Below are 20519 nucleotides of genomic sequence, written 5' to 3'. Positions count from 1 at the left end.
CTCTGTGCAAAATTCCACCAGACGGCTTCCTCTTTCATTTCTTACCCCCAATCCATATTCATTACTATGTTTCCTTCTCTCCCTTTTCCTACTCTAGAATTCCAGTCACACATGACTATTAAATTTTCGTCTCCCTTCACTAACTGAATATTTTCTTTTATCTCATCATACATTTCATCAATTTCTTCATCATCTGCAGAGCTAGTTGGCATATAAACTTTTACTACTGTAGAAGGCGTGGGCTTCACGTCTATCTTGGCCACAATAATGGGTTCAGTACGCTGTTTATAGTAGCTTACCCGCACTCCTATTTTTTTTTTATTCATTATTAAACCTACTCCTGCATTACCCCTACTTTATTTTGTATTTATAACCCTGTATACACCTGACAAGAAGTCTTGTTCCTCCTGCCACTGAACTTCACTAATTCCCACTATATCTAACTTCAACCTAGCCAATTCCCTTTCTAATTTTCTAACCTACCTGCCCAATTAAGGGATCTGACATTCCACACTCCGATCCGCAGAACGCCAGTATTCTTTCTCCTGATAACGACGTCCTCTTGAGTAGTCCCCACCCGAAGATCCGAATGGGGGACTATTTTACCTCCGGAATGTTTTACCCGAGAGGACGCCATCATCATTTAATCATACAGTAAAGCTGCATCTAGCAGTAGGGGTACTAAAACATTTTTGAAAATACATTAAGACTCACTGTATTATTAAAACTGTATAGGGATTTCAAATGTTGAACCAACTCTCCATCTGAAGGCAGCTGACAGAAGAACTACTGTGATTCAGTACAAATGTAGTGACTGCCACCAATTCCATCATAAAAATGCTGCATTCACCAGGCAAAGAATGCGGCTCCTGATACATGTAACGGTGTAGCCCATCTGGTCTTCACCCATTGATCCATCAGTATATGTGATACCTGAATTGAGGTTCTCATGAAGTACCGAGAGTAACAACTGGCCGAAAACCAAGGGGTCTATCACAGATGAGAGGATGCACGAAAGTGCAAGTACACAAAAGTCTGGATGCATAGAGTTATAGTATAACTAATGATGATGTGAAGCAGCTCATTAAGTTGGTAGAGTTCTACATGCAGATGAATGGTTCTACATCAGCAAAACTACATGCCACACATTTTATATTGGTAGATTGGAAGCCATATGAACACAACTAACATTCCACTTTTCTTATAAAGTCTGGTAGTTTGTACTCAGCTGCCCTGATACTGAAAGAAGAACAACAGACGCAGAAATCATCAATCAATAAAGTTGCTGAGACAGTAGTTCTCACTTGTTTCTGCAAATCAGTCTATTGCTATTAAGATCACATTCAGTATAGAGCCTTATGGGACTGGTTTTTTCCCCTCTGCATACGGGAATTACTGACTGATTGAAGGACTACTGACAGACAAAACTTTCAATGAAGATCGGGGAGGAGCCATGAAAGCCCCGAAATACCACACGGTGTCATAGGTTTTAAGCAAGTCCAAGGAAACAGCCACGAGATTCTGGTGACAGGTAATAATGGTTCTAATAGTAGACTACACATAGGGTAAGTGATTGCTGGTAGACCAATCATTCCAAAATCCTCACGAGACATGAGACCTTTTGTCTCGAGGGCCCAGAACCAGTCGCTCAAATCACTTACAACAAACATTCATGTATAACTATACAATTCGTGTGGGATCTTACTTGGTTCCAAAACTGTAGTAATCATATTTTCCCTCTGCTAGGAGTGGGCACTGAGACAAAGGGGCGGGGCACCTACCCACAAGTTAGATTTGGTTATAAGTACCAAGCATGTGGTGATTAAATTTCACAAGTAGATAGCATAACATTTGATTGTTCACTCAATCAGTGCCAAGAGCTGCATTTTATCATTCTGCCAGTGCTCTGAGGAGTTCCTATTCAGAACAGAGTTCCAAACATTGATGAGAAATATAAGGAAACACAATGCTCTCATTTTATAGAGAGGGCGTGCAGGGAAAGTAGTTGTCAGACAATGGTGTTAAGACAAAGTGTGCTGCCAGTTGGTTGGCAATGACAATAAGGTTTAAATTTCACTAAGTCATCCTAACAGATACCAGTGATATAAGTCATTCTGGTAGTCCGCAAATACAATGCAACTTGGTCCATGCCTGTAAAGTCATCAGAGTTCCGATGATGGATATAAAGCTTTCCAGCATTCCCCCCTCCCCTCAGGGTCAGGATGTTCATTTCAGGGCATAATAGGCAATTAAAGCTCTGACAAAGTATGTGGTTTCAGTCTGGGCAGGTACTGGGTAACAAAGGGGATGCTTCTTTGTAGCTGGTTGTTGGGTTGGTGGGAGGATAGAGGTGTGTGGCAATATGGCAGAGGAAATTTGTTTGTGCACTATTTCTAGGAGATGATGTGAGACTGTCAGCATACTGGGCAATGGAGTTATTTGCACTGCAGATATGTTGTCCCCGGGTGGCCAGTCTGTATGGGAGGGATTTTTTTGGTGTGGAAGGAATGGCAGCTGTTGAAATGCAGGTACTGTTGGTGGTTGGTGAGTTTAATATGGACAGACGTGTGTGGAATCATCAGAAAGGGGGTGGTCAACATTCAGGAAGGTGGTATACTGGGTTGGGAGGACCAGATGAAGTGGGTGGGGGAGATGATGTTCAGGTTATGAAGGAACAAGCATAGGGTCTCTTGGCCCACAGTCAAGATCATGAAGATATCATCAATGAACCTGTACCAGGCCAGGGGTTTGGGCCAACCTCATCCCAACACTGAAACCTCACTCTTCCTGTTCATACCACCATCCAACTGTGATCCTTCCCCTCCCTCCACCCCTCCCACTCAACCACCCACTGGTCACCTTCCAGCAATTCCTTTCTCCAACTTGGCCTCACCATTCTTCCCCAGGTCCTTTTCTACGAACACCAATCTTTCAGTGGTAGAAAGGACAGCCACATACAGCCTCAAGACAGATCCTGACCTAATCTTCCTACAAAGTTTCCAACACTGTCGCTGTGAATTGCAGTGACAACCTGTCAGAAGGCCTCTGCCAATTGTCTGGCTCTTCCATCCATAAACTCTACCAGAATGATCCCATCACAAAAATCCAAAAATAACCTCCAATTCCTGCTTAAAGTCATAAGACCTCTGAATCCATTTAACTCCTCACCCCCGACATTCTGCACACCCATCTCCCCAAAATCCAACAATCGTGGACGTTCCTGTAGGTGGTTATTGTGCTCCAACTGCAAGAATTCAGGTCCTCAACAATCAACACCTCCAACCAACTGCATAAAATCTGGCATCCCACATCAAAGATACCTTCACTTCCTTCACCAACTCTCCACCATCCCAACCCCTTCACCTCCTGGATCCCTACTCATCACCACTGACATCACTTCTTTGTACACCAACATACGTTACGCCCGGGGCCTTTCCATTTTTTAACAATACTGCTCCAAAAGACCTTTAGACTCTAAACCCACTACCTCATTCCTCACACACTTTATTAACTTTACCCTAACACACAATTACTTCTCCTTCAAAGAGGAGGTATAAAAACAAATCCATGGCACAACCAAGAACACTCACATGGCACACTCCTAAGCCAACCTCTGTATGTGCCATCTACAGGAAAGCTTCCCTGTCTCCTAAAATGCCAAACCCTGATCTACTTCAGATTCATTGATGATATCTTATGGTCTGGACTCAACGCCAAGACACCCTATTTTCATTCCTTCGCAATCTCAACACCTTCTCTTCCACTCGCTTCACCTAGTCCTCCTCAACCCAGTGTGCCACCCTCCTGGATGTTGACCACCTCATCTCTGATGGCGACATTTGCACCTCTGTCCAAAACAATCTCATGAACAGTACCTGAATTTTAACAGCTGTAATCCCTCCCACACCAAAAAATCCCTCCCATACAGCCTGGCCATCCAGGAATGGAACAGCTGCAGTGACCCGAGCTCCCTTGGCCAGTATGCTGAAAGTCTCACAAAATCCTTCTCAGGCAAGCACTCTCTCCCAAAACTAGTTCACAAACAAATTTCCTGTGCTATATCCCCACACACTCCCTATCACCCTACTATCCCCAACAACCAGTTGAAAGGAGTGTCACCCAGTATGATCTAGGATTGGAACAACTCAACAACCTCCTTCAACAGGGCACTAATTATGTATTATGATGACCTGAAATGAGTGACATCATACCCAAGACCTCCTCAAGTGGTATTCTGTCGCCCACCCTATCATCCTAGTCCATCCATATGCCACACACAGTTCCAGCCCCTAGCCACAGAGATCACAACACTGTGGAAGATTGAGGTTCAAGATCTGCACAATCAACCCACCCACCAGTTCCTATTCCAGTCCTGTCACAGGCCACCTGTGACAGAAGCCATTTCATATACCACCTCTGGTGCAATCATTGCACAGCTTTTTATATTCGTGTGACAACCAACCAGCTGTCCACTAGGATGAATGGCCACGGCCTAACTGGCCAAGAGCAAAATGGACCACCAAGTGGCACACCATGCAGCTAAACATAACACACTGGATTTCAGTGGGTGATTCACAACCTGGGCCATACACATCCTCTCCTCCACCACCTGCTTCTAAGAACTGTGCAGATGGGAGTTATCCTTACAGAACATTCTCTGCTCCCCAAATCATCCCAGTGTCAATCTATGATAACCTACTGTCCCCACACCCTCTATACAATAGTTTCCATCCCCTCTGTCCTATCAACTCCTCCCAATTCATGTCCTCTCACCCTGATTGTGCATCACTGTCTGTCAAAGCACCCACCAATCTTTGTCCCTTCACTGCTCTTCTCCTTTTCCACTCCTCTCCCTCCCTCCACAACAACCTCCCTATGCTGCACATGTCAGCCTTGTCCTGCCACCATTTAGTCCCTGGACATTCTGCCAGGCAGCACTTACTACTCTTCCCCCTCCCTCCCCCCATCCGTACCCTGTTATCCCCCCCCCCCTTTCCTCACTGCAACTCCAGATTGCTGCTTCCATTCAACAGAACACAGCTGCATTCTGACTGGAGCAGCCAGAGATAGTGATGATGTGTACATGAGATGTTCTCATTTGTGTGAATGCATGTGTTTTCATTTCTGGAGAAGGCTTTTGGCAAAAACTAAATGTGTAACATTCTTTTCATTTTGCCTGCCTTCAACTTGACATGTCATCTCTGTGGTGAGTAGCTCTCTCTCCTTTCCATAACATAGTTGATATTCCAACAAGCACTTTCCACTGTAAGATTTAAATACACTATTGTAATATGTTACCACAATTAATGGTCTTAGAGCTGCCCCATAAAGGGTTATGGGCATAAAAGTCACCCAGTAAGAGAAAGGATGGGGGTAGGTTGGAGAGCAAATAAATGGACACAGAGGGAGATTCACCTTATCAAGGTGGTACAAAAATCATTTGTGTGTACAAAAGTTATGCGAAAGGGAAGGGAATTTTGAATCGTGATTCAGTTTGGGTTAGTACCACTGACTGGTTATCATCTGCTTGTATGAGTTCAGTAACAATGGAAATAGGAAAGGAAGATTAGATTTTAATGTCCTGTCAACAGCGAGGTAATTAGAGACGAAGCACAGGCTCAGATTAGTGAAGGATGGGAAAGGAAATCAGCCATACTTTTTCAGAGGAACCAACCCACCATTTACCTTAAGCAAATGGGGAAGTGGAAGAAAACCTAAATCTGGATGGCAAGACAGGGAGTGAACCATCATTGTCCTCCTGAATGAAAGTCCAATGTGTTAGCCACTGCGCTACCTTGCTCAGTAACAGCAATGGAGGTTGTGAAGTCACCTTTCACTTCTTATTTTCCTCTTTTCCTCCTCCTCACAGAAGTTGGATTCACTGGGAGTGTAAAGATAAAGAGTCTGGTACAGATGATGAGCAGACTGAGCAGGCTGTTCTGTGGCCTGATATTCATACTTCTTGCAGCCACTGGCCTTCATTGGGTCATTTGGTTGTGGTGGTTAAGTTAACAGGCCGGGGAGGGAGCAACTTTCTTCTAGGGGATGTCTGTCAGATAGAGGTCTATTATACGGGTGTAGGGTGCCGAAATCCCCAGCACAGATGTAGTGGTAAGGGAGAGGGGGCTCCCCTTCCTCAGGTGAATGAATGAACTAAGCTGGCGACTTAACAGCCCAGTGACAAGAAGCGAGAAGAAATTTTCACCCCATTCATCTTAGTTGTATATCATGAAAGGGTCACTTTTTGGGAGTAGCTGCCATCGGGGCAGCAGAGTAAGGGTTATTATGTATGTTCCCAGCTTCACACTATGTTAAACAATCAAAAATCTTGTGCTATTTAATTATTCATTTTCCTCCTGTGAAGTGGCAGGTTTGTGGTCTCAGATAGTGATCTTCTCTGGAAATGGTGCAGTGAGGGTGTGGTACACAGGGGGAGCAGGTGGTGGAGTGAGGGGGGGGGGGGGGGGGGGAGAGCATCATCATGTATTGGTTGTCTGCAGTCTATACAGTTAAGTTCATTTGTATAGCTAGACAACGTGGCCAAATTTCATACATTTTAAGCATCTCGGTACAAGGGGCAGGAGAGGGTCAAGAAGGGTTGCATTAAGACATTATACTGGTAAACTATAATCTAATTTTTTAAATTTTTAATTTGGTGGTAACTGAATCCTTGGATCATCTAGTTGGCTAGTTTTCACAGCTTTGTCTGTGCTGTCACCGAATGAGAAAATTTTAACTTAGTCATTGGTGCAGACTCTGTAATGGGCTTCTCTGTGCACAAGAATATGGTGCAATGCACTTACTTACAGACTAAAGCATTAATAATTTCTACTTTCAGCTTACATGTAAACCATACATTTTATAAATGGTGCATTGGTAGCACTACAAAATAACATTAATAATGAATAAAAAGAGACTTAACAATTGCAAATACAAATGTCCTTTCTCTTTCAATTCATTTTCATTTAGATAAGTTAAGACCATGGACTGGAATGCAAAGAGTGAATAATTCATATAACTGCATGATTTTTATTATTTATGTAAAAAGCAATCTGAAGGTCAAACTATTACCAACATTCCAAAGTAACGATTTGTGAAAGTCTACAAGAAAACAATACCTGAAACTCTTTCTCAACATGTTAACTCAAAGTATTGCAAAACTGAATATTCTGTAGATCAAATGTAAATAGACAAAACGTGATGATAACAATAAACCTCAAATAATACTGTACAGTATTAAAATCATTTGGGGGCTGATTACAATACTCTCAACTGAAGATATAATGAACTATAGTTGAATCAGCTTAAGTTGATCCCTGATAGTTGCAGCGAGTTGGGCACAGCAGCCTACCTCAACCAATTCCCATGAATCAAACATTATCAACCAATAGTGTAACATGATATTGTAAATATCTCTATAGCAAAGCCCCAGTGTTGTCACAGCTCTGTAGATGGCTACTATTTTCACGTGCAGCTGTTGGCACTTCGCAGCTGAAAGCTGTCAACAGTGCAGTGAGCTATCAGGGATGATTTTACACTGTCTTGACTATACATCTATCTTTCTATCACTTTCCCCACTTAACAGATTTGGGGGGAGGAGAGTTATTGAAACACTGAATTATGAACATGGTAATGACATTAGCGACATCTGTCCATCCACTAACGATTGACTACTGCTGTGTATGAAGATTAAATGATGAACTCGAGATGATTCGCAGTGCTCCTCTCAGTAAGAGGTGGCAACATGGCTGTCAAGCAGCACAACAACCCAAAATTGTTTTGGACCACGTATGAGCAGACAAAAACATTGTAAACTGTCATGGACTATCAGGAATTTACAGGTGCAACAAACTCCACTACATGGAGAAAAATACTACTACTTAAGCAGATTCCAGTATGTAAGACAAACTTCTAAGCTTGAGAAAATTCACAGTGATACATAGAAACAAATTCACAAGACTGGTAATTGAGTTAGGAAATAAAATGGGCAATAAACTACATATAAAATACAAACAGAGCTCACCTGCTTGTCAGTAAGATTAATAACAGTTGTGATTCCAAAAACGTCATTTCCATCATCACCATCGTCATCATCACTGTCTTCATCCACTTCACTTTGCTTCAAAATCAGAAAACAGAAATCAGTACCACTTTCATATACATACAACAGTATAAAATAATTTAAATGCAACTGCTACTTTCATGTCAATATACCTGTACACAGAATCAGCCACTGTTTAAACTGCATATTCAACCAATCTTGTTCAGTTTTAATGCAACTGAGCAGAGCGAGACTTAAAAACGTTAAAGCACAAAGTGGCAGTGGCAGCTGCATGAATGGGAGTGGAGATCTACTTAGCACCAGGAGTCTATTGAATGGAGCTAGTGCTGCCTCACTCAGTATTCTCAGTGAGAAAATTAGGTGTACATTTGATCATTCTTGCTGGCCACTTACAAATGTTATGAGTGGTATAAAGACTAATTTTGTTTGAAGTTATAGTACTACAATTTTACAATTTTCTTTAGGCAACATTTGCACTACCTTTAGAATATAACAGCAAATAAAAGTTTCATTTAGGGCATGTTTATGCTGCATCCTCACTGCTGGCACCTCGCATCTAGCTGCTGGCACAATGCACTTCGCTGCTACCCAGTAGCATTGTTGCAGTTATGCTACAGCCTCGCTGTCCTCCAGGAGTAATTAACCTGCAGCTATTCACATATCAAGCAGAGTCCTAGAAGTGCAAACACTAGGCTGCTGCAGTGGTCCTGAAGCAGCCAATCGCAGCTCACATTTCAGGATATACAGTGATGGTCACAGCATCAACACACCTTATTTCAGTGTGGTATAACTACACTGGAAGATGTGAGGAGAACTGAAAAGGCAAACCCAGGCTAGTCAGTCGTCACAAAGCGCGTAACAGACCTTCCTCGCTGTGAATAAACTCACAGCTTAAGTCTAAAACTGAGGCAGTACTAGCTAGGGCACTTTTCTTCTTCTATGTATAGGTTTGCAGCGCATATTTCACACACACCATGGGAGAATAGTTTAAAACAACAAATGAGAAGTGAGAAAATTTGAGTCATAGTTTGAGCACCAAAACTATCCATTTTCTTCAAAGATTATTCATGGGTTAAAACAGTAACCTTAAATTGCCAAAACAACTGCTTTCACACACAGATTTGTGACGTAAGGTCATAGCAACTGATCTTTAGGGCTGTATTACGAGTTGATGAAGCCAATAAAGTCGTGTTTTGAGAAAAAGCTTTGTTACAGTTACTGGACAGTTTATAAAGTGATTCTGGCTGCATACAAAATGTGGCAAAATTGTTTCTATTGTTACAGCTAATATCTTATGAACTTTTGGAATTGCTGGATAACATAATAATTACAGCAGTTTATAGAATACTTAGTGGAGACGTAGACATATTCACTAACAAATTGGAGTCTCTGCTGGGCATTTATGTTCACTGAAAAAGCTACTATAATTGTCTGTCAAGACTTCAACATAGATCTTATGCTTGTGAATCTACATCTAGGAAGCTGTTTCTTAATGTATTGCATAGCTTCAGCATGTTTCCTCTTATTAACAGCCCACAATAATAACACACAGAAAGTCTTGTGGACAACCTTCCTTCAAATATTGATACCACAGAGGTATAAATTATTAACTCTGATTTAGGGCTATCTGGTCTTAATGTCCTATCCTTACAGTTCCTGCGAAAAAAAGAAACGTATTTTTCTATCGTAAAAGAAATGTTTCTGCAGAAAATTGTGCTAGTTTTGTTGGTAGTCTAAGTAACGAATCCTGGTCAGAAGTGCTTTCTCAGACAAGTAGTAACAATGCTTTTGTTTTCTCTTCAACATTCACATCCAATTTCGAAATATGTTTTCCCAGAAAACTGATCACAGGCCATTCATCTTGGATCACAAAATCTAGTTTGTGGATTACATCAGGCTCAAATGAAAAGATCCACAGACTCCCAGTTTATAGAATATGTGACAACTTGCTATGAGAATTATTTCTAAAGTTTGCTCCCCAGATGTTGCTACAATGGCTTATTTTGGTTATTTCCGGTCCCTTGTAGCTTGTGGAGCAGTTTTATGGGGCAAAATTAGCAGTCAATTAAATGATATTTTTACTTTACAGAAAAGGGGTATTTGAATCTTGTCACGTAACTTGACCAGTGATCACTGCAAGCCCCTATTTTCTTTCCTTTTTTTCCTTATTAAAAAAAAAAAAAAAAATTCTGTTTGCTTACTGTTCCCTCCTTGTACATATACAAATGTGTGTTGATGACAAGAGTTGGACTTGGTGACCCACTAACCAACTCCAATCACCATAGTTCTAACACACAACTGTGGGTCTCACCATATAGAACAAATTAGAACCACCCATATTCAAAGACATGTGAGCCACTTTGTTATCATTTTTTATAACGTGCTGCAAACATTAATAAAGATTGAGATTTTCACTCTGCAGCAGAGTGTGCGCAATTTTAATCTGCCAGGAAGTTTCATTAATAAAGATGTTGGAGACATTTAGATCAAGAGTTAAAATCATTTCTCGTTGAAAAGTGTTTGTACAATGTTCATGAAAATGTTAGCTTATAGGATTACTAGGCCCTGGCTCATTGTTGGATTCTTTTGATTATTCTGTTAACTGATGTGCCACTGGTGCCGTGTCTGTCTTTGCAAAGAAAGTCCCTGTTGTTGATTTTTTGTTTAAAGCGCAGTGCAACACACCTCTGCTGAGAAATGATCTGGTGCTAACCTAATTGTCATGGTTAGTGATGGCAGGTTTCTGTGTGCTCCTGCTATATATCATGCTCATGTGTTTTATTTTTATAGAGGTGTTTTAAATCAAAGTTTCATGTTTTACCCATATCACTGACTGATTTAATGTGCATTTGTACTTTTCTGCAGTGTTATGTAATTTGTTCATGTGTTTTCACTTTTTTAATAATGGTTTTATTTTTAAAATTTCTTTATCATTTATTTACTGACAGTGCATGTTAGACTAACAGTGTTGACAACGCATTTTGTTATTCCAGTCCCAATCATGTTCTGAGCGAGGTGACTACTCCTGTTTTAGTGTACTGGACTCACATTTGGGAGTGCTGGGGTTTATCCCCCGTCCAGCCATCCTAATTTCGATTTACCAAGGTTTCCCTTTGTCTCTAAGGTGAATGCTGGGATGGTTCCTTTGATTAGGCAAATGTTTTATATGTATATATTATTTCGGATGTTTCTGACCTGTCTGACACTATTGTACCAAATGTTCTATGGACAAATAAATAAATAATGTAAAATCAACGATGGAATAATGACAATATTACGAAAAGGATAAAATACTACACACCAAATAGCATCCTGAGATTCTTGTTCTGCTTGTGAGTTGCACTCGCACATGTGCAAGCGTGGGCATGCGTATGTGTTTTGTCTAATTTGGATGAAGGCCTCTGTGGCCGGAAGCTTACACCCCCCCCCCCCCAATGCAACTCAACATCTCCGCTATATGGTTATTAGCAATCTATCCTTTACATAATATTGTCATAAATAAATAAACACCACCTGTTCTTCCAAATACACTCCTGGAAATGGAAAAAAGAACACATTGACATCGGTGTGTCAGACCCACCATACTTGCTCCGGACACTGCGAGGGGGCTGTACAAGCAATGATCACACGCACGGCACAGCGGACACACCAGGAACCGCGGTGTTGGCCATCGAATGGCGCTAGCTGCGCAGCATTTGTGCACCGCCGCCGTCAGTGTCAGCCAGTTTGCCGTGGCATACGGAGCTCCATTGCAGTCTTTAACACTGGTAGCATGCCGCGACAGCGTGGACGTGAACCGTATGTGCAGTTGACGGACTTTGAGCGAGGGCGTATAGTGAGCATGCGGGAGGCCGGGTGGACGTACCGCCGAATTGCTCAACACGTGGGGCGTGAGGTCTCCACAGTACATCGATGTTGTCGCCAGTGGTCGGCGGAAGGTGTACGTGCCCGTCGACCTGGGACCGGACCGCAGCGACGCACGGATGCACGCCAAGACCGTAGGATCCTACGCAGTGCCATAGGGGACCGCACCGCCACTTCCCAGCAAATTAGGGACACTGTTGCTCCTGGGGTATCGGCGAGGACCATTCGCAACCGTCTCCATGAAGCTGGGCTACGGTCCCGCACACCGTTAGGCCGTCTTCCGCTCACGCCCCAACATCGTGCAGCCCGCCTCCAGTGGTGTCGCGACAGGCGTGAATGGAGGGACGAATGGAGACGTGTCGTCTTCAGCGATGAGAGTCGCTTCTGCCTTGGTGCCAATGATGGTCGTATGCGTGTTTGGCGCCGTGCAGGTGAGCGCCATGATCAGGACTGCATACGACCGAGGCACACAGGGCCAACACCCGGCATCATGGTGTGGGGAGCGATCTCCTACACTGGCCGTACACCACTGGTGATCGTCGAGGGGACACTGAATAGTGCACGGTACATCCAAACCGTCATCGAACCCATCGTTCTACCATTCCTAGACCGGCAAGGCAACTTGCTGTTCCAACAGGACAATGCACGTCCGCATGTATCCCGTGCCACCCAACGTGCTCTAGAAGGTGTAAGTCAACTACCCTGGCCAGCAAGATCTCCGGATCTGTCCCCCATTGAGCATGTTTGGGACTGGATGAAGCGTCGTCTCACGCGGTCTGCACGTCCAGCACGAACGCTGGTCCAACTGAGGCGCCAGGTGGAAATGGCATGGCAAGCCATTCCACAGGACTACATCCAGCATATCTACGATCGTCTCCATGGGAGAATAGCAGCCTGCATTGCTGCGAAAGGTGGATATACTCTGTACTAGTGCCGACATTGTGCATGCTCTGTTGCCTGTGTCTATGTGCCTGTGGTTCTGTCAGTGTGATCATGTGATGTATCTGACCCCCGGAATGTGTCAATAAAGTTTCCCCTTCCTGGGACAATGAATTCACGGTGTTCTTATTTCAATTTCCAGGAGTGTATATTAACCAATCTGTACCACTCAGGATTTGGCGCAAATACTTCATTTCATAGCTACAAAATGCATGGTCAATCGGCTGCTCTCTCATTAAGTATTTACAACCAACTATTAACACATTCACTTTCATTCCCGACAAATCACAGTGGATAATGCCAATGTTGTCCCACAATAAACTTAAGTAATAACATGAACCCTGAAATACACTAAAACGAAAAATAACTAATGTTGAAATAGGCCTAGATACTTGTTGGCGTAAGAAGACCACTATCCCAAACAAATACTTGGCATTCAATGTATACAAGGAATCTAGAACTAGATACATTGAAACCAGGGTGTGTAAAAATTAGATCAATATCTGACCACAAACCATCTCACCTGGCAGCTCTTTTCCTCTGTCCTATAAACATCATCACAAATGATTACTCCAAGGAAACTTGAATTGCAAAATTAAATAGCAGAGTCAGATGTAGGTAAATAATTTATGCCTATGTGATGTATGTTCTAAGATACAACTGCCCAAGAAGTAAATAAAGGGGTATGTTTACAAGCATCAGCATGGTTATAAACCCAAGAATAAGTTTAAACTATGTGCACTCAAATAACTGTTAAGTTTTACACTGGCATCCACTTACATTTTCAATATTTGTCATACAATACACGTAAATAATATACACTAAATTACTCTAATATTAGTCAGATATGTAATAAGATTCGGGTGTGATAGTGTCTACCTTTTAATATTGATTCTGAATAAAAACTTCATCTGTGGCATAGCTCGAAGTCTCCTTCTATGTGACACTTGGCATACAAAATAAAGATTGTAGTAATAGACTGACCTGTGGCGTAGCCCAAGGTCTACCATTATTATAATAATTCACTACATTTATTTTCCTTATTTGAATATCCCCCATTGCGTAAACAGCATATGAAAGGTGCAAAAGTAAGAAGATGCCCGAACATTACTGCAAGTGGGAAATTAATTCCATCTAATAAATGGTGTATACATTTATCTACCTGACGTGCTAAACTGAAAAAAATCAAATCGGCCTATACAAAAATTTAACCTTGTAAGCTGTGCTTCTGCAAAGGGGCACAACAAAGATTTGCAGTTATCAAAACTCAAGCCTCGAAACCAATGGCATCTGTCGGTAACAAAACATAATTATGCATTGCATGGAACTGCTTACCTTCACAACGCTTCCAACGTAGTTCTGAGAAACTATTAGGTCTGTTAGTTCTGACAGATTGACATGGGCTTTCAAAAACAGTTGCTGCAGTAACTGCTTGATTCCATGAAAGTCAGAATCGGTTGGATTTCTTCCCTCGAAATCAACCTGAATCTCCTGTGAAACAAGACATGACAATGCTGAATAACATCATCATGATGGAATAACACTTCTGTGCAGTAACACGCGGACCGGCATATACCCTCATCCGAGCTACTGCTCCATACATCTATCTTCGTTCATACTTTTTGTCCCATGTATTCCTCTTGTTCTGGATATTCAGAGCTCTCATCGCTGCTGCCACTTGATTCCTTGTCTTCTAGGTTTCTCTCCACATCAACATTACGCTTCTTCCCCGGCGTAGCCATGTTTACTCACTTTCTAATTGCTTACAGCACATGGTGTAAACAAAAGAACATCACCAATTACAGCCGGGTTCACACAAGCAACAAAACTGTCGCCACTACTAGTGGCATACTGCACTTGCACGTGTGAACCAGTTTTCAGTGACGCAATTAGGGAGAAGCAATATTTGTCATGCCGCGAAAAGTTCAACTTGGTTCTACTTTGTTGCACCACTTTCCTTCCACCACTGCTCTGATCGTTGTATTTCGAAACACGAGCATTTTATTACTGAGAAAAAAGAAATCGAGATAGTGGTCGGCGGGTACACTCCCGCAACTTCTAGAACTACAAGAACAACCTATGTGTAATTTTCTCTAGCATTGTGTGTGTGTGTGTGCAAACCAATGACGCATTCACAATCTTGAAAGGTTTTTGGGTGAATAAATAAAGAAACTTAATATCTAACCAAAACTGAGAGTCGTATAAACTTCGTGATTTGTGAGATCAAGCACTATATAAATTGTGGATTAAATATAGGCAATAGTCCCTGCATGTGATGTGGCACCAGTTAACATAAAAATTAGTTACTCGAAATTAATAGAGTCGACACAGTTGAATAAATGATAGTGAAAGACATTTAGCGCCAGTAATTAAATTTTCCCTTCAGGTAAAGTACATCTAACACAACGTTACATTACATAAATAAAACTAAGAGCGTACAATAGCACCAAAAAGGTCTATTATATTACGCATGATGCACTTTGCCGCCGTCTCACACGAAATATATTTTTCACACAATTCCAACGCCCCCCCTTGAACATATATTTTGTGGCTTGCCTTCACAAGATAAGCCAAATAGCCCCACAATCTATTTAAACTCTTCTTTGTCCAAGAGTTTTGTCAGAAGGTCAGCCAACATGTCTTCTGTGCGCAGGTAGTCCACGGCAATGTTCTGTCACTCTATGTGGCCCAATTAAATTGGGTTCTATTTCACATATTAATGTTCTTGGCCACAATGCTTCCTGTGTGGTGTAAGATAGCACCATATACTAGGCCTCTACTGTACTCAATGCAACAGCCTTTTTGCTTTTGACAGGACCATGAAATGAGGCCCCCCATTAATTTAAAGTAGGAGCCAGTTCATTCCTCCACTCCACATCGCTGTAGCCTTCTAGGTTTGCATTACCTTCTCTATGGTATCTTAGTTTGTGGTTTGAAGTTCCTCTTAGATATCAGAATATCCTTCTCACAGCTTTCCAGTGCTTTTCCTTCGGGCCTCTACAATATCTGCTCACTGCGTTGGTGGCAAAAGCAATGTCGGTTCGTGACGTTTGAGAAAAATATAATAGACTCCCTACTACTTCTAAATATGAAACATTCATATCACGTTCCACATCTGTCTCATTTATATTTAACTTCACTCCAATTTCTACTGGAGGAGTTATGGGTTTACAATCACTCATTCCAAATTTCTTTGCATTTTTTTCTGTATATTATGATTGATTTATGCTCAATTCTTGTGTCTCTTCATCCTTAGTGATCTACATACCTAAATAACGTTTAACTTCTCCCAAATCACGCACCTTAAACTTAGTTTGCAGCTGCTTCTTAAAAGTTCTCATTTGGCTTTCGTTTTTCAGTCAGATAAAGAAGAAGACCATCCATATTGCCATTATTATTATCCCTTCTCTTCCCCTTTTATAGTATATACTGGGATCTGCCTTAGATTGCTACTTATTCACATTTATTAGGGTTTTGTGTAGACATCGATTCCAGCAATGTCCACTCTCTTTAAGTCCATAAATACATTTTCGCAAACGCCAAATCTTTTTCCCTTTCTGATCTGGTTTTCATGACATCTCTTTATGAATAGTCCTCCCCGATAGCTGAATGGTGAGCGTGACGGATTGTCGTCCTAAAGGGCTTGGGTTCGAGTCCTTGTTGGGTTAGGGATTTTGTTCGCTCGGGGACTGGGTGTTGTGTGGCCTTCATCATAATTTCGTCCCCATCTGGCGCGCAGGTCGCCCAATGTGGCATTACATGTAATAAGACCTACACCAAGGCAGCCGGACCTGCCTCATAAGGGGCCTCCCTGCCAATGACGCCAAACGTTCATTTCCATTTTTTTATTGGTGAATATCTCCTCCTCCTCCAGTTTTCCATTTAAATATGCTGTTAAAATTGTTAAAATTTGTTTTGCTGCCAAGGAATACTTGACTACAGCTGAAAAAGTTTCTTTGTAATCTACCCTTGTTTGAATATCCTTTTATTACAAGTCGTGCTTTATATCTTGGTGATAAATTTTCAGGGCTCTTCAAAGTGAATACCCATCTTGCCTGTAATGGTTTCTTATCTGCTGGCATATTTACCCATTCAAATGTTTCGTTCTGAGATAAATATTCCAATTCCCTCTCCACCAATTGTCTCATTCGTGAGAGTTCGGGCTGCCCATTGCTTCTTCTGCTGTTGTTGGCTCATCATAAAAAGACTGGGCTGCATACATCTCAAAATTCGGATATTCTTTCAGTTTTGGCACACGAGAAGAACGTCTTACATTGTTCTCTTCATTTTGTTCGTCCTCAAACTAATTGTCATCACAAATAGTCTCCATTTGCCTTTGACTATCCTCTTCCTCTTCTTCACTTTCTCTTTCTTCACAAAAGATTTCACTCTCGGAAATAGGTGTAGTTAACTTAGTAGTCTTGCTCTCTTTAGAGTCCTTTCTAGTTTCAAAGAATACTACATTTCTGCTTGTAAATATCCTTTTATTCAATGGATCTATTAATCGGTAGCCCTTTGAGTTCTCACAATAGCCTACAAAAATATATTTTTTACCTTTTGGCTCTCATTTTCTCTCAGCTGTTTTGGAATGTGCGCCTTTGCATGACACACAAAAACCCTTAGGTCAGTTTTTCTTCCTACCCATATCTCATAGGGGGTTTTAGTACTTAAAGCTTTTGTAGGCGATCAATTTTTCAGATATTCCACCTCTGCCCAAATATCTTTTGATAATCCAGCATCAGTTGTTATGCTACTTGCTTTTTCGACAATGGTCCTATTAGCCCTCTCAGCAACCCCATTTTGAGATGGGCTGTACCTTATGGTAGTTTGAAGCCTGATTCCCATTTTTGCCTGAAGTGTCTTCAATTTCTGGTTAATACATTCTCTCCCATTATCAGACCTGATGATCTTAATCTTCTTTCCCATCCACCTTTCGACCGTGTTATGATATTCCTCAAATATTTCACTCACTTGGCTTTTGGAACTAAGAAAATAGACATGAGTATATCGTGAATAATAAATGTAAGAAAATAATAACTCCCATCTATGGATTCACACTCTATTGGCACACATACATCTGTATGGATTAATTGTAATACCTCTGTAGATTTACTTTTCCTAGTCTTAAAAGGTAGCCTCGCTTGTTTTCCTTTTAAGCATATCTCACGAGGGTCCTTGGATACACTATAATTCTGTATTCCCTTTACCATATCCATTATTAAAGACATACTCTTTCTATTTAGGTACCCAAGTCTGCAGTGCCATAAAAAACCTTCCACTGAGTGTACTGGATGACAAACATATCTATGTTTACTCTCAATGGTATCCAACTTAAAAATACCCCTTTCATTACTTGCTGTAGTGATAAATTCACCATTTTTGTTGATTACTCTTGCTCTGTATTTCCCTTCTTGACAATTTCCCTTACAGACAGTAGGCTAGTCGCTAAATTTTTTATGTAATGAACATCATGTTCTGTAACTATATCGGGTTCACCATCTACACTTACATGTAGGTCTAGTTTTCCAGCTAAATGACACTTGAGCTTGCTGCCATCAACAGTAGATATTCCCATATGAATCTTATCTTTAACATCATAAAGAAAAGATTTGTCTTTCACAATATGCATAGATGTACATGAGTCTAAACTCCATTCCAGTTGACGATTACCCACATCTCCAAAAGAATAGAAACATGAGAGTGTCTTAACTATATCATTGGTCCCTCTCACTGGGCTATCAGCAACATACCTCTTTTTCTACGTGTCTGACATTGGGTTTACTTTTTCTCAGCACTGAGATGCGTTATGCCCCGTCTTCTGGCATCTATAGCACCTCACTGATTTCATCCTTTTGTTTTTTTGAACAAAAAGCAGATGCAGTTTCCTTCTGCTACACATGACAGCTTGAAGTGCACCTTACATCGGGTAGGATTTTCATTTTAACACTGTCGCCTGTGATGGGTGTCCCTGAGCTTTCCAGCCCCATAATCATAGGCACATACCTTTGAGGCAGTCCTGCCAACACTAGTGTCCCTATCCATTCGTCAGCGATCTCAAACCCAATGTTTTTCAGTCGATTCAATGTAGTTATTATTTTGTTGACCCATTCATATACACTCTTGCATTTGTCCAGCTGAGTGGTAATTAACTCACGTAATAAGCCTACTTTCCTTGTAAGACCTCCATCCTCAAATGCACTTCATAATCTGTCCCAGACTTCTTTCGCTGTCGCAGCTTTTTCAGTGTGAACGTAATTTACTGGGTCAATTAGTAATATCAACTTTGATTTTGCTTTCCTATCCTTAATTGAATAATTCTGATCTGTGGATTTCATTGTCCCATCCACCACATCTCATAGGTCGTCCAAACGTAAATACGCTTCTACTGCAAATTTCCATGTTGCATAGTTTTTGCGACCCATAAGTCTTTCAATCTGCGGAATTTGTGCCATGCTCATTTTAACGTGAACTTTGATCTTTCTTGATGTAAAGAATAATACCAAAGAATAATACTAAAGAGTTGCATTCGTGTTGCAAGGATAACTCGTACTTAATGCAAGTGCACTACTTGAAACTTTTCCAATACTTTCTCACTATTGTATTATGTGTATACATATTCCAAATGCATCGCTGGGCCCATAACCTATTAGAGTCGACACAGTTGAATAAATAATAGTGAGTAAAAGACATTTAGTGCCAGTAACTATATTTGCACTTCCAGGTAAAATACATCGAACATAGCAACCAAGGAAATTATTACAGACATAAAATTCAGAGTATTCAGTGTACTATAGCACCAGAGACGTCTATTATATTCCACATGATGCACTTTGCCGCCGTCTCACACGAAATATATTGCTCACACAATTCCAACAGAAATCTATACATCAACGAATACAGTAAGACTCTTGGAAGAGTGGAGTGTCTGCAGATGATATTTACATGCCAGCTGCTAACTAGTTTGCCATTGCAGATAACATTTTCGTCTCAGAGAGTTATTTCTTTTATAAATGTATTTTGCCCCTGATTTCTCCCTCTGCAAAATTTATTCTCAGATCCAACATTTGGGTTTCTTCTTCCTTGTATGTAACTCTTGTCACAGCCCTAATGTCATAACCTGCACTATACATTCACACTCGCTCATATGATTGCAGCTGATGCCATACTGACAGCTGTGGATACCATTACCAATATGTGAATAGTGTTTTATTCGTCTCATAATATACAATTTCTGATCATTTGATTAGTGTACAGGAGATACGTCAAAAAAATGGATAACAGAACTTAGGCCTAATTGGTACAAAGAATTTTAACATTAATATAAACTTTCATTTTTCTTTCCTCCCTTTTGCTGGCTGAAGTGGCCGTGCGGTTAAAGGCGCTGCAGTCTCGAACCACAAGACCGCTACGGTCGCAGGTTCGAATCCTGTCTCGGGCATGGATGTTTGTGATGTCCTTAGGTTAGTTAGGTTTAACTAGTTCTAAGTTCTAGGGGACTAATGACCTCAGCAGTTGAGTCCCATAGTGCTCAGAGCCATTTGAACCATTTTTTCCTCCCTTTTTTGAAGGACAGCTACATTTACACACAAGACTCTATGTAAATTTATCCTGCTCAAATGTTCAGTTCATCCTTCATGAACTCCTCAACAGTGTA

At 41.2% G+C, this 20519-nt stretch overlaps 1 protein-coding gene across 1 annotated transcript in view; it reads right to left on the bottom strand.

Moving 5' to 3' along the window:
• The window catches only part of LOC124788532 (protein BCCIP homolog), a 52076-nt gene extending 37415 nt beyond the window's left edge, over nt 1-14661 (bottom strand). The window contains exons 1-3 of the mRNA XM_047255803.1: nt 14485-14661; nt 14201-14356; nt 8024-8119 (exon numbers count right to left, since the gene is read on the bottom strand). Coding sequence (XP_047111759.1) covers nt 8024-8119; nt 14201-14356; nt 14485-14607 — 375 coding nt within the window. The 5' untranslated portion in view covers nt 14608-14661. The remainder of the gene's footprint in view (nt 1-8023; nt 8120-14200; nt 14357-14484) is intronic.
• Between the last annotated feature and the right edge of the window lie 5858 nt (nt 14662-20519).

The sequence above is a fragment of the Schistocerca piceifrons genome, chromosome 3 (assembly GCF_021461385.2).
Source record: "Schistocerca piceifrons isolate TAMUIC-IGC-003096 chromosome 3, iqSchPice1.1, whole genome shotgun sequence".
NCBI classification, from domain to species: Eukaryota; Metazoa; Arthropoda; class Insecta; order Orthoptera; family Acrididae; genus Schistocerca; species Schistocerca piceifrons.
The sequence above is the reverse complement of the archived record's forward strand: the minus strand, read 5'-3'. Positions and strand labels throughout refer to the sequence as shown.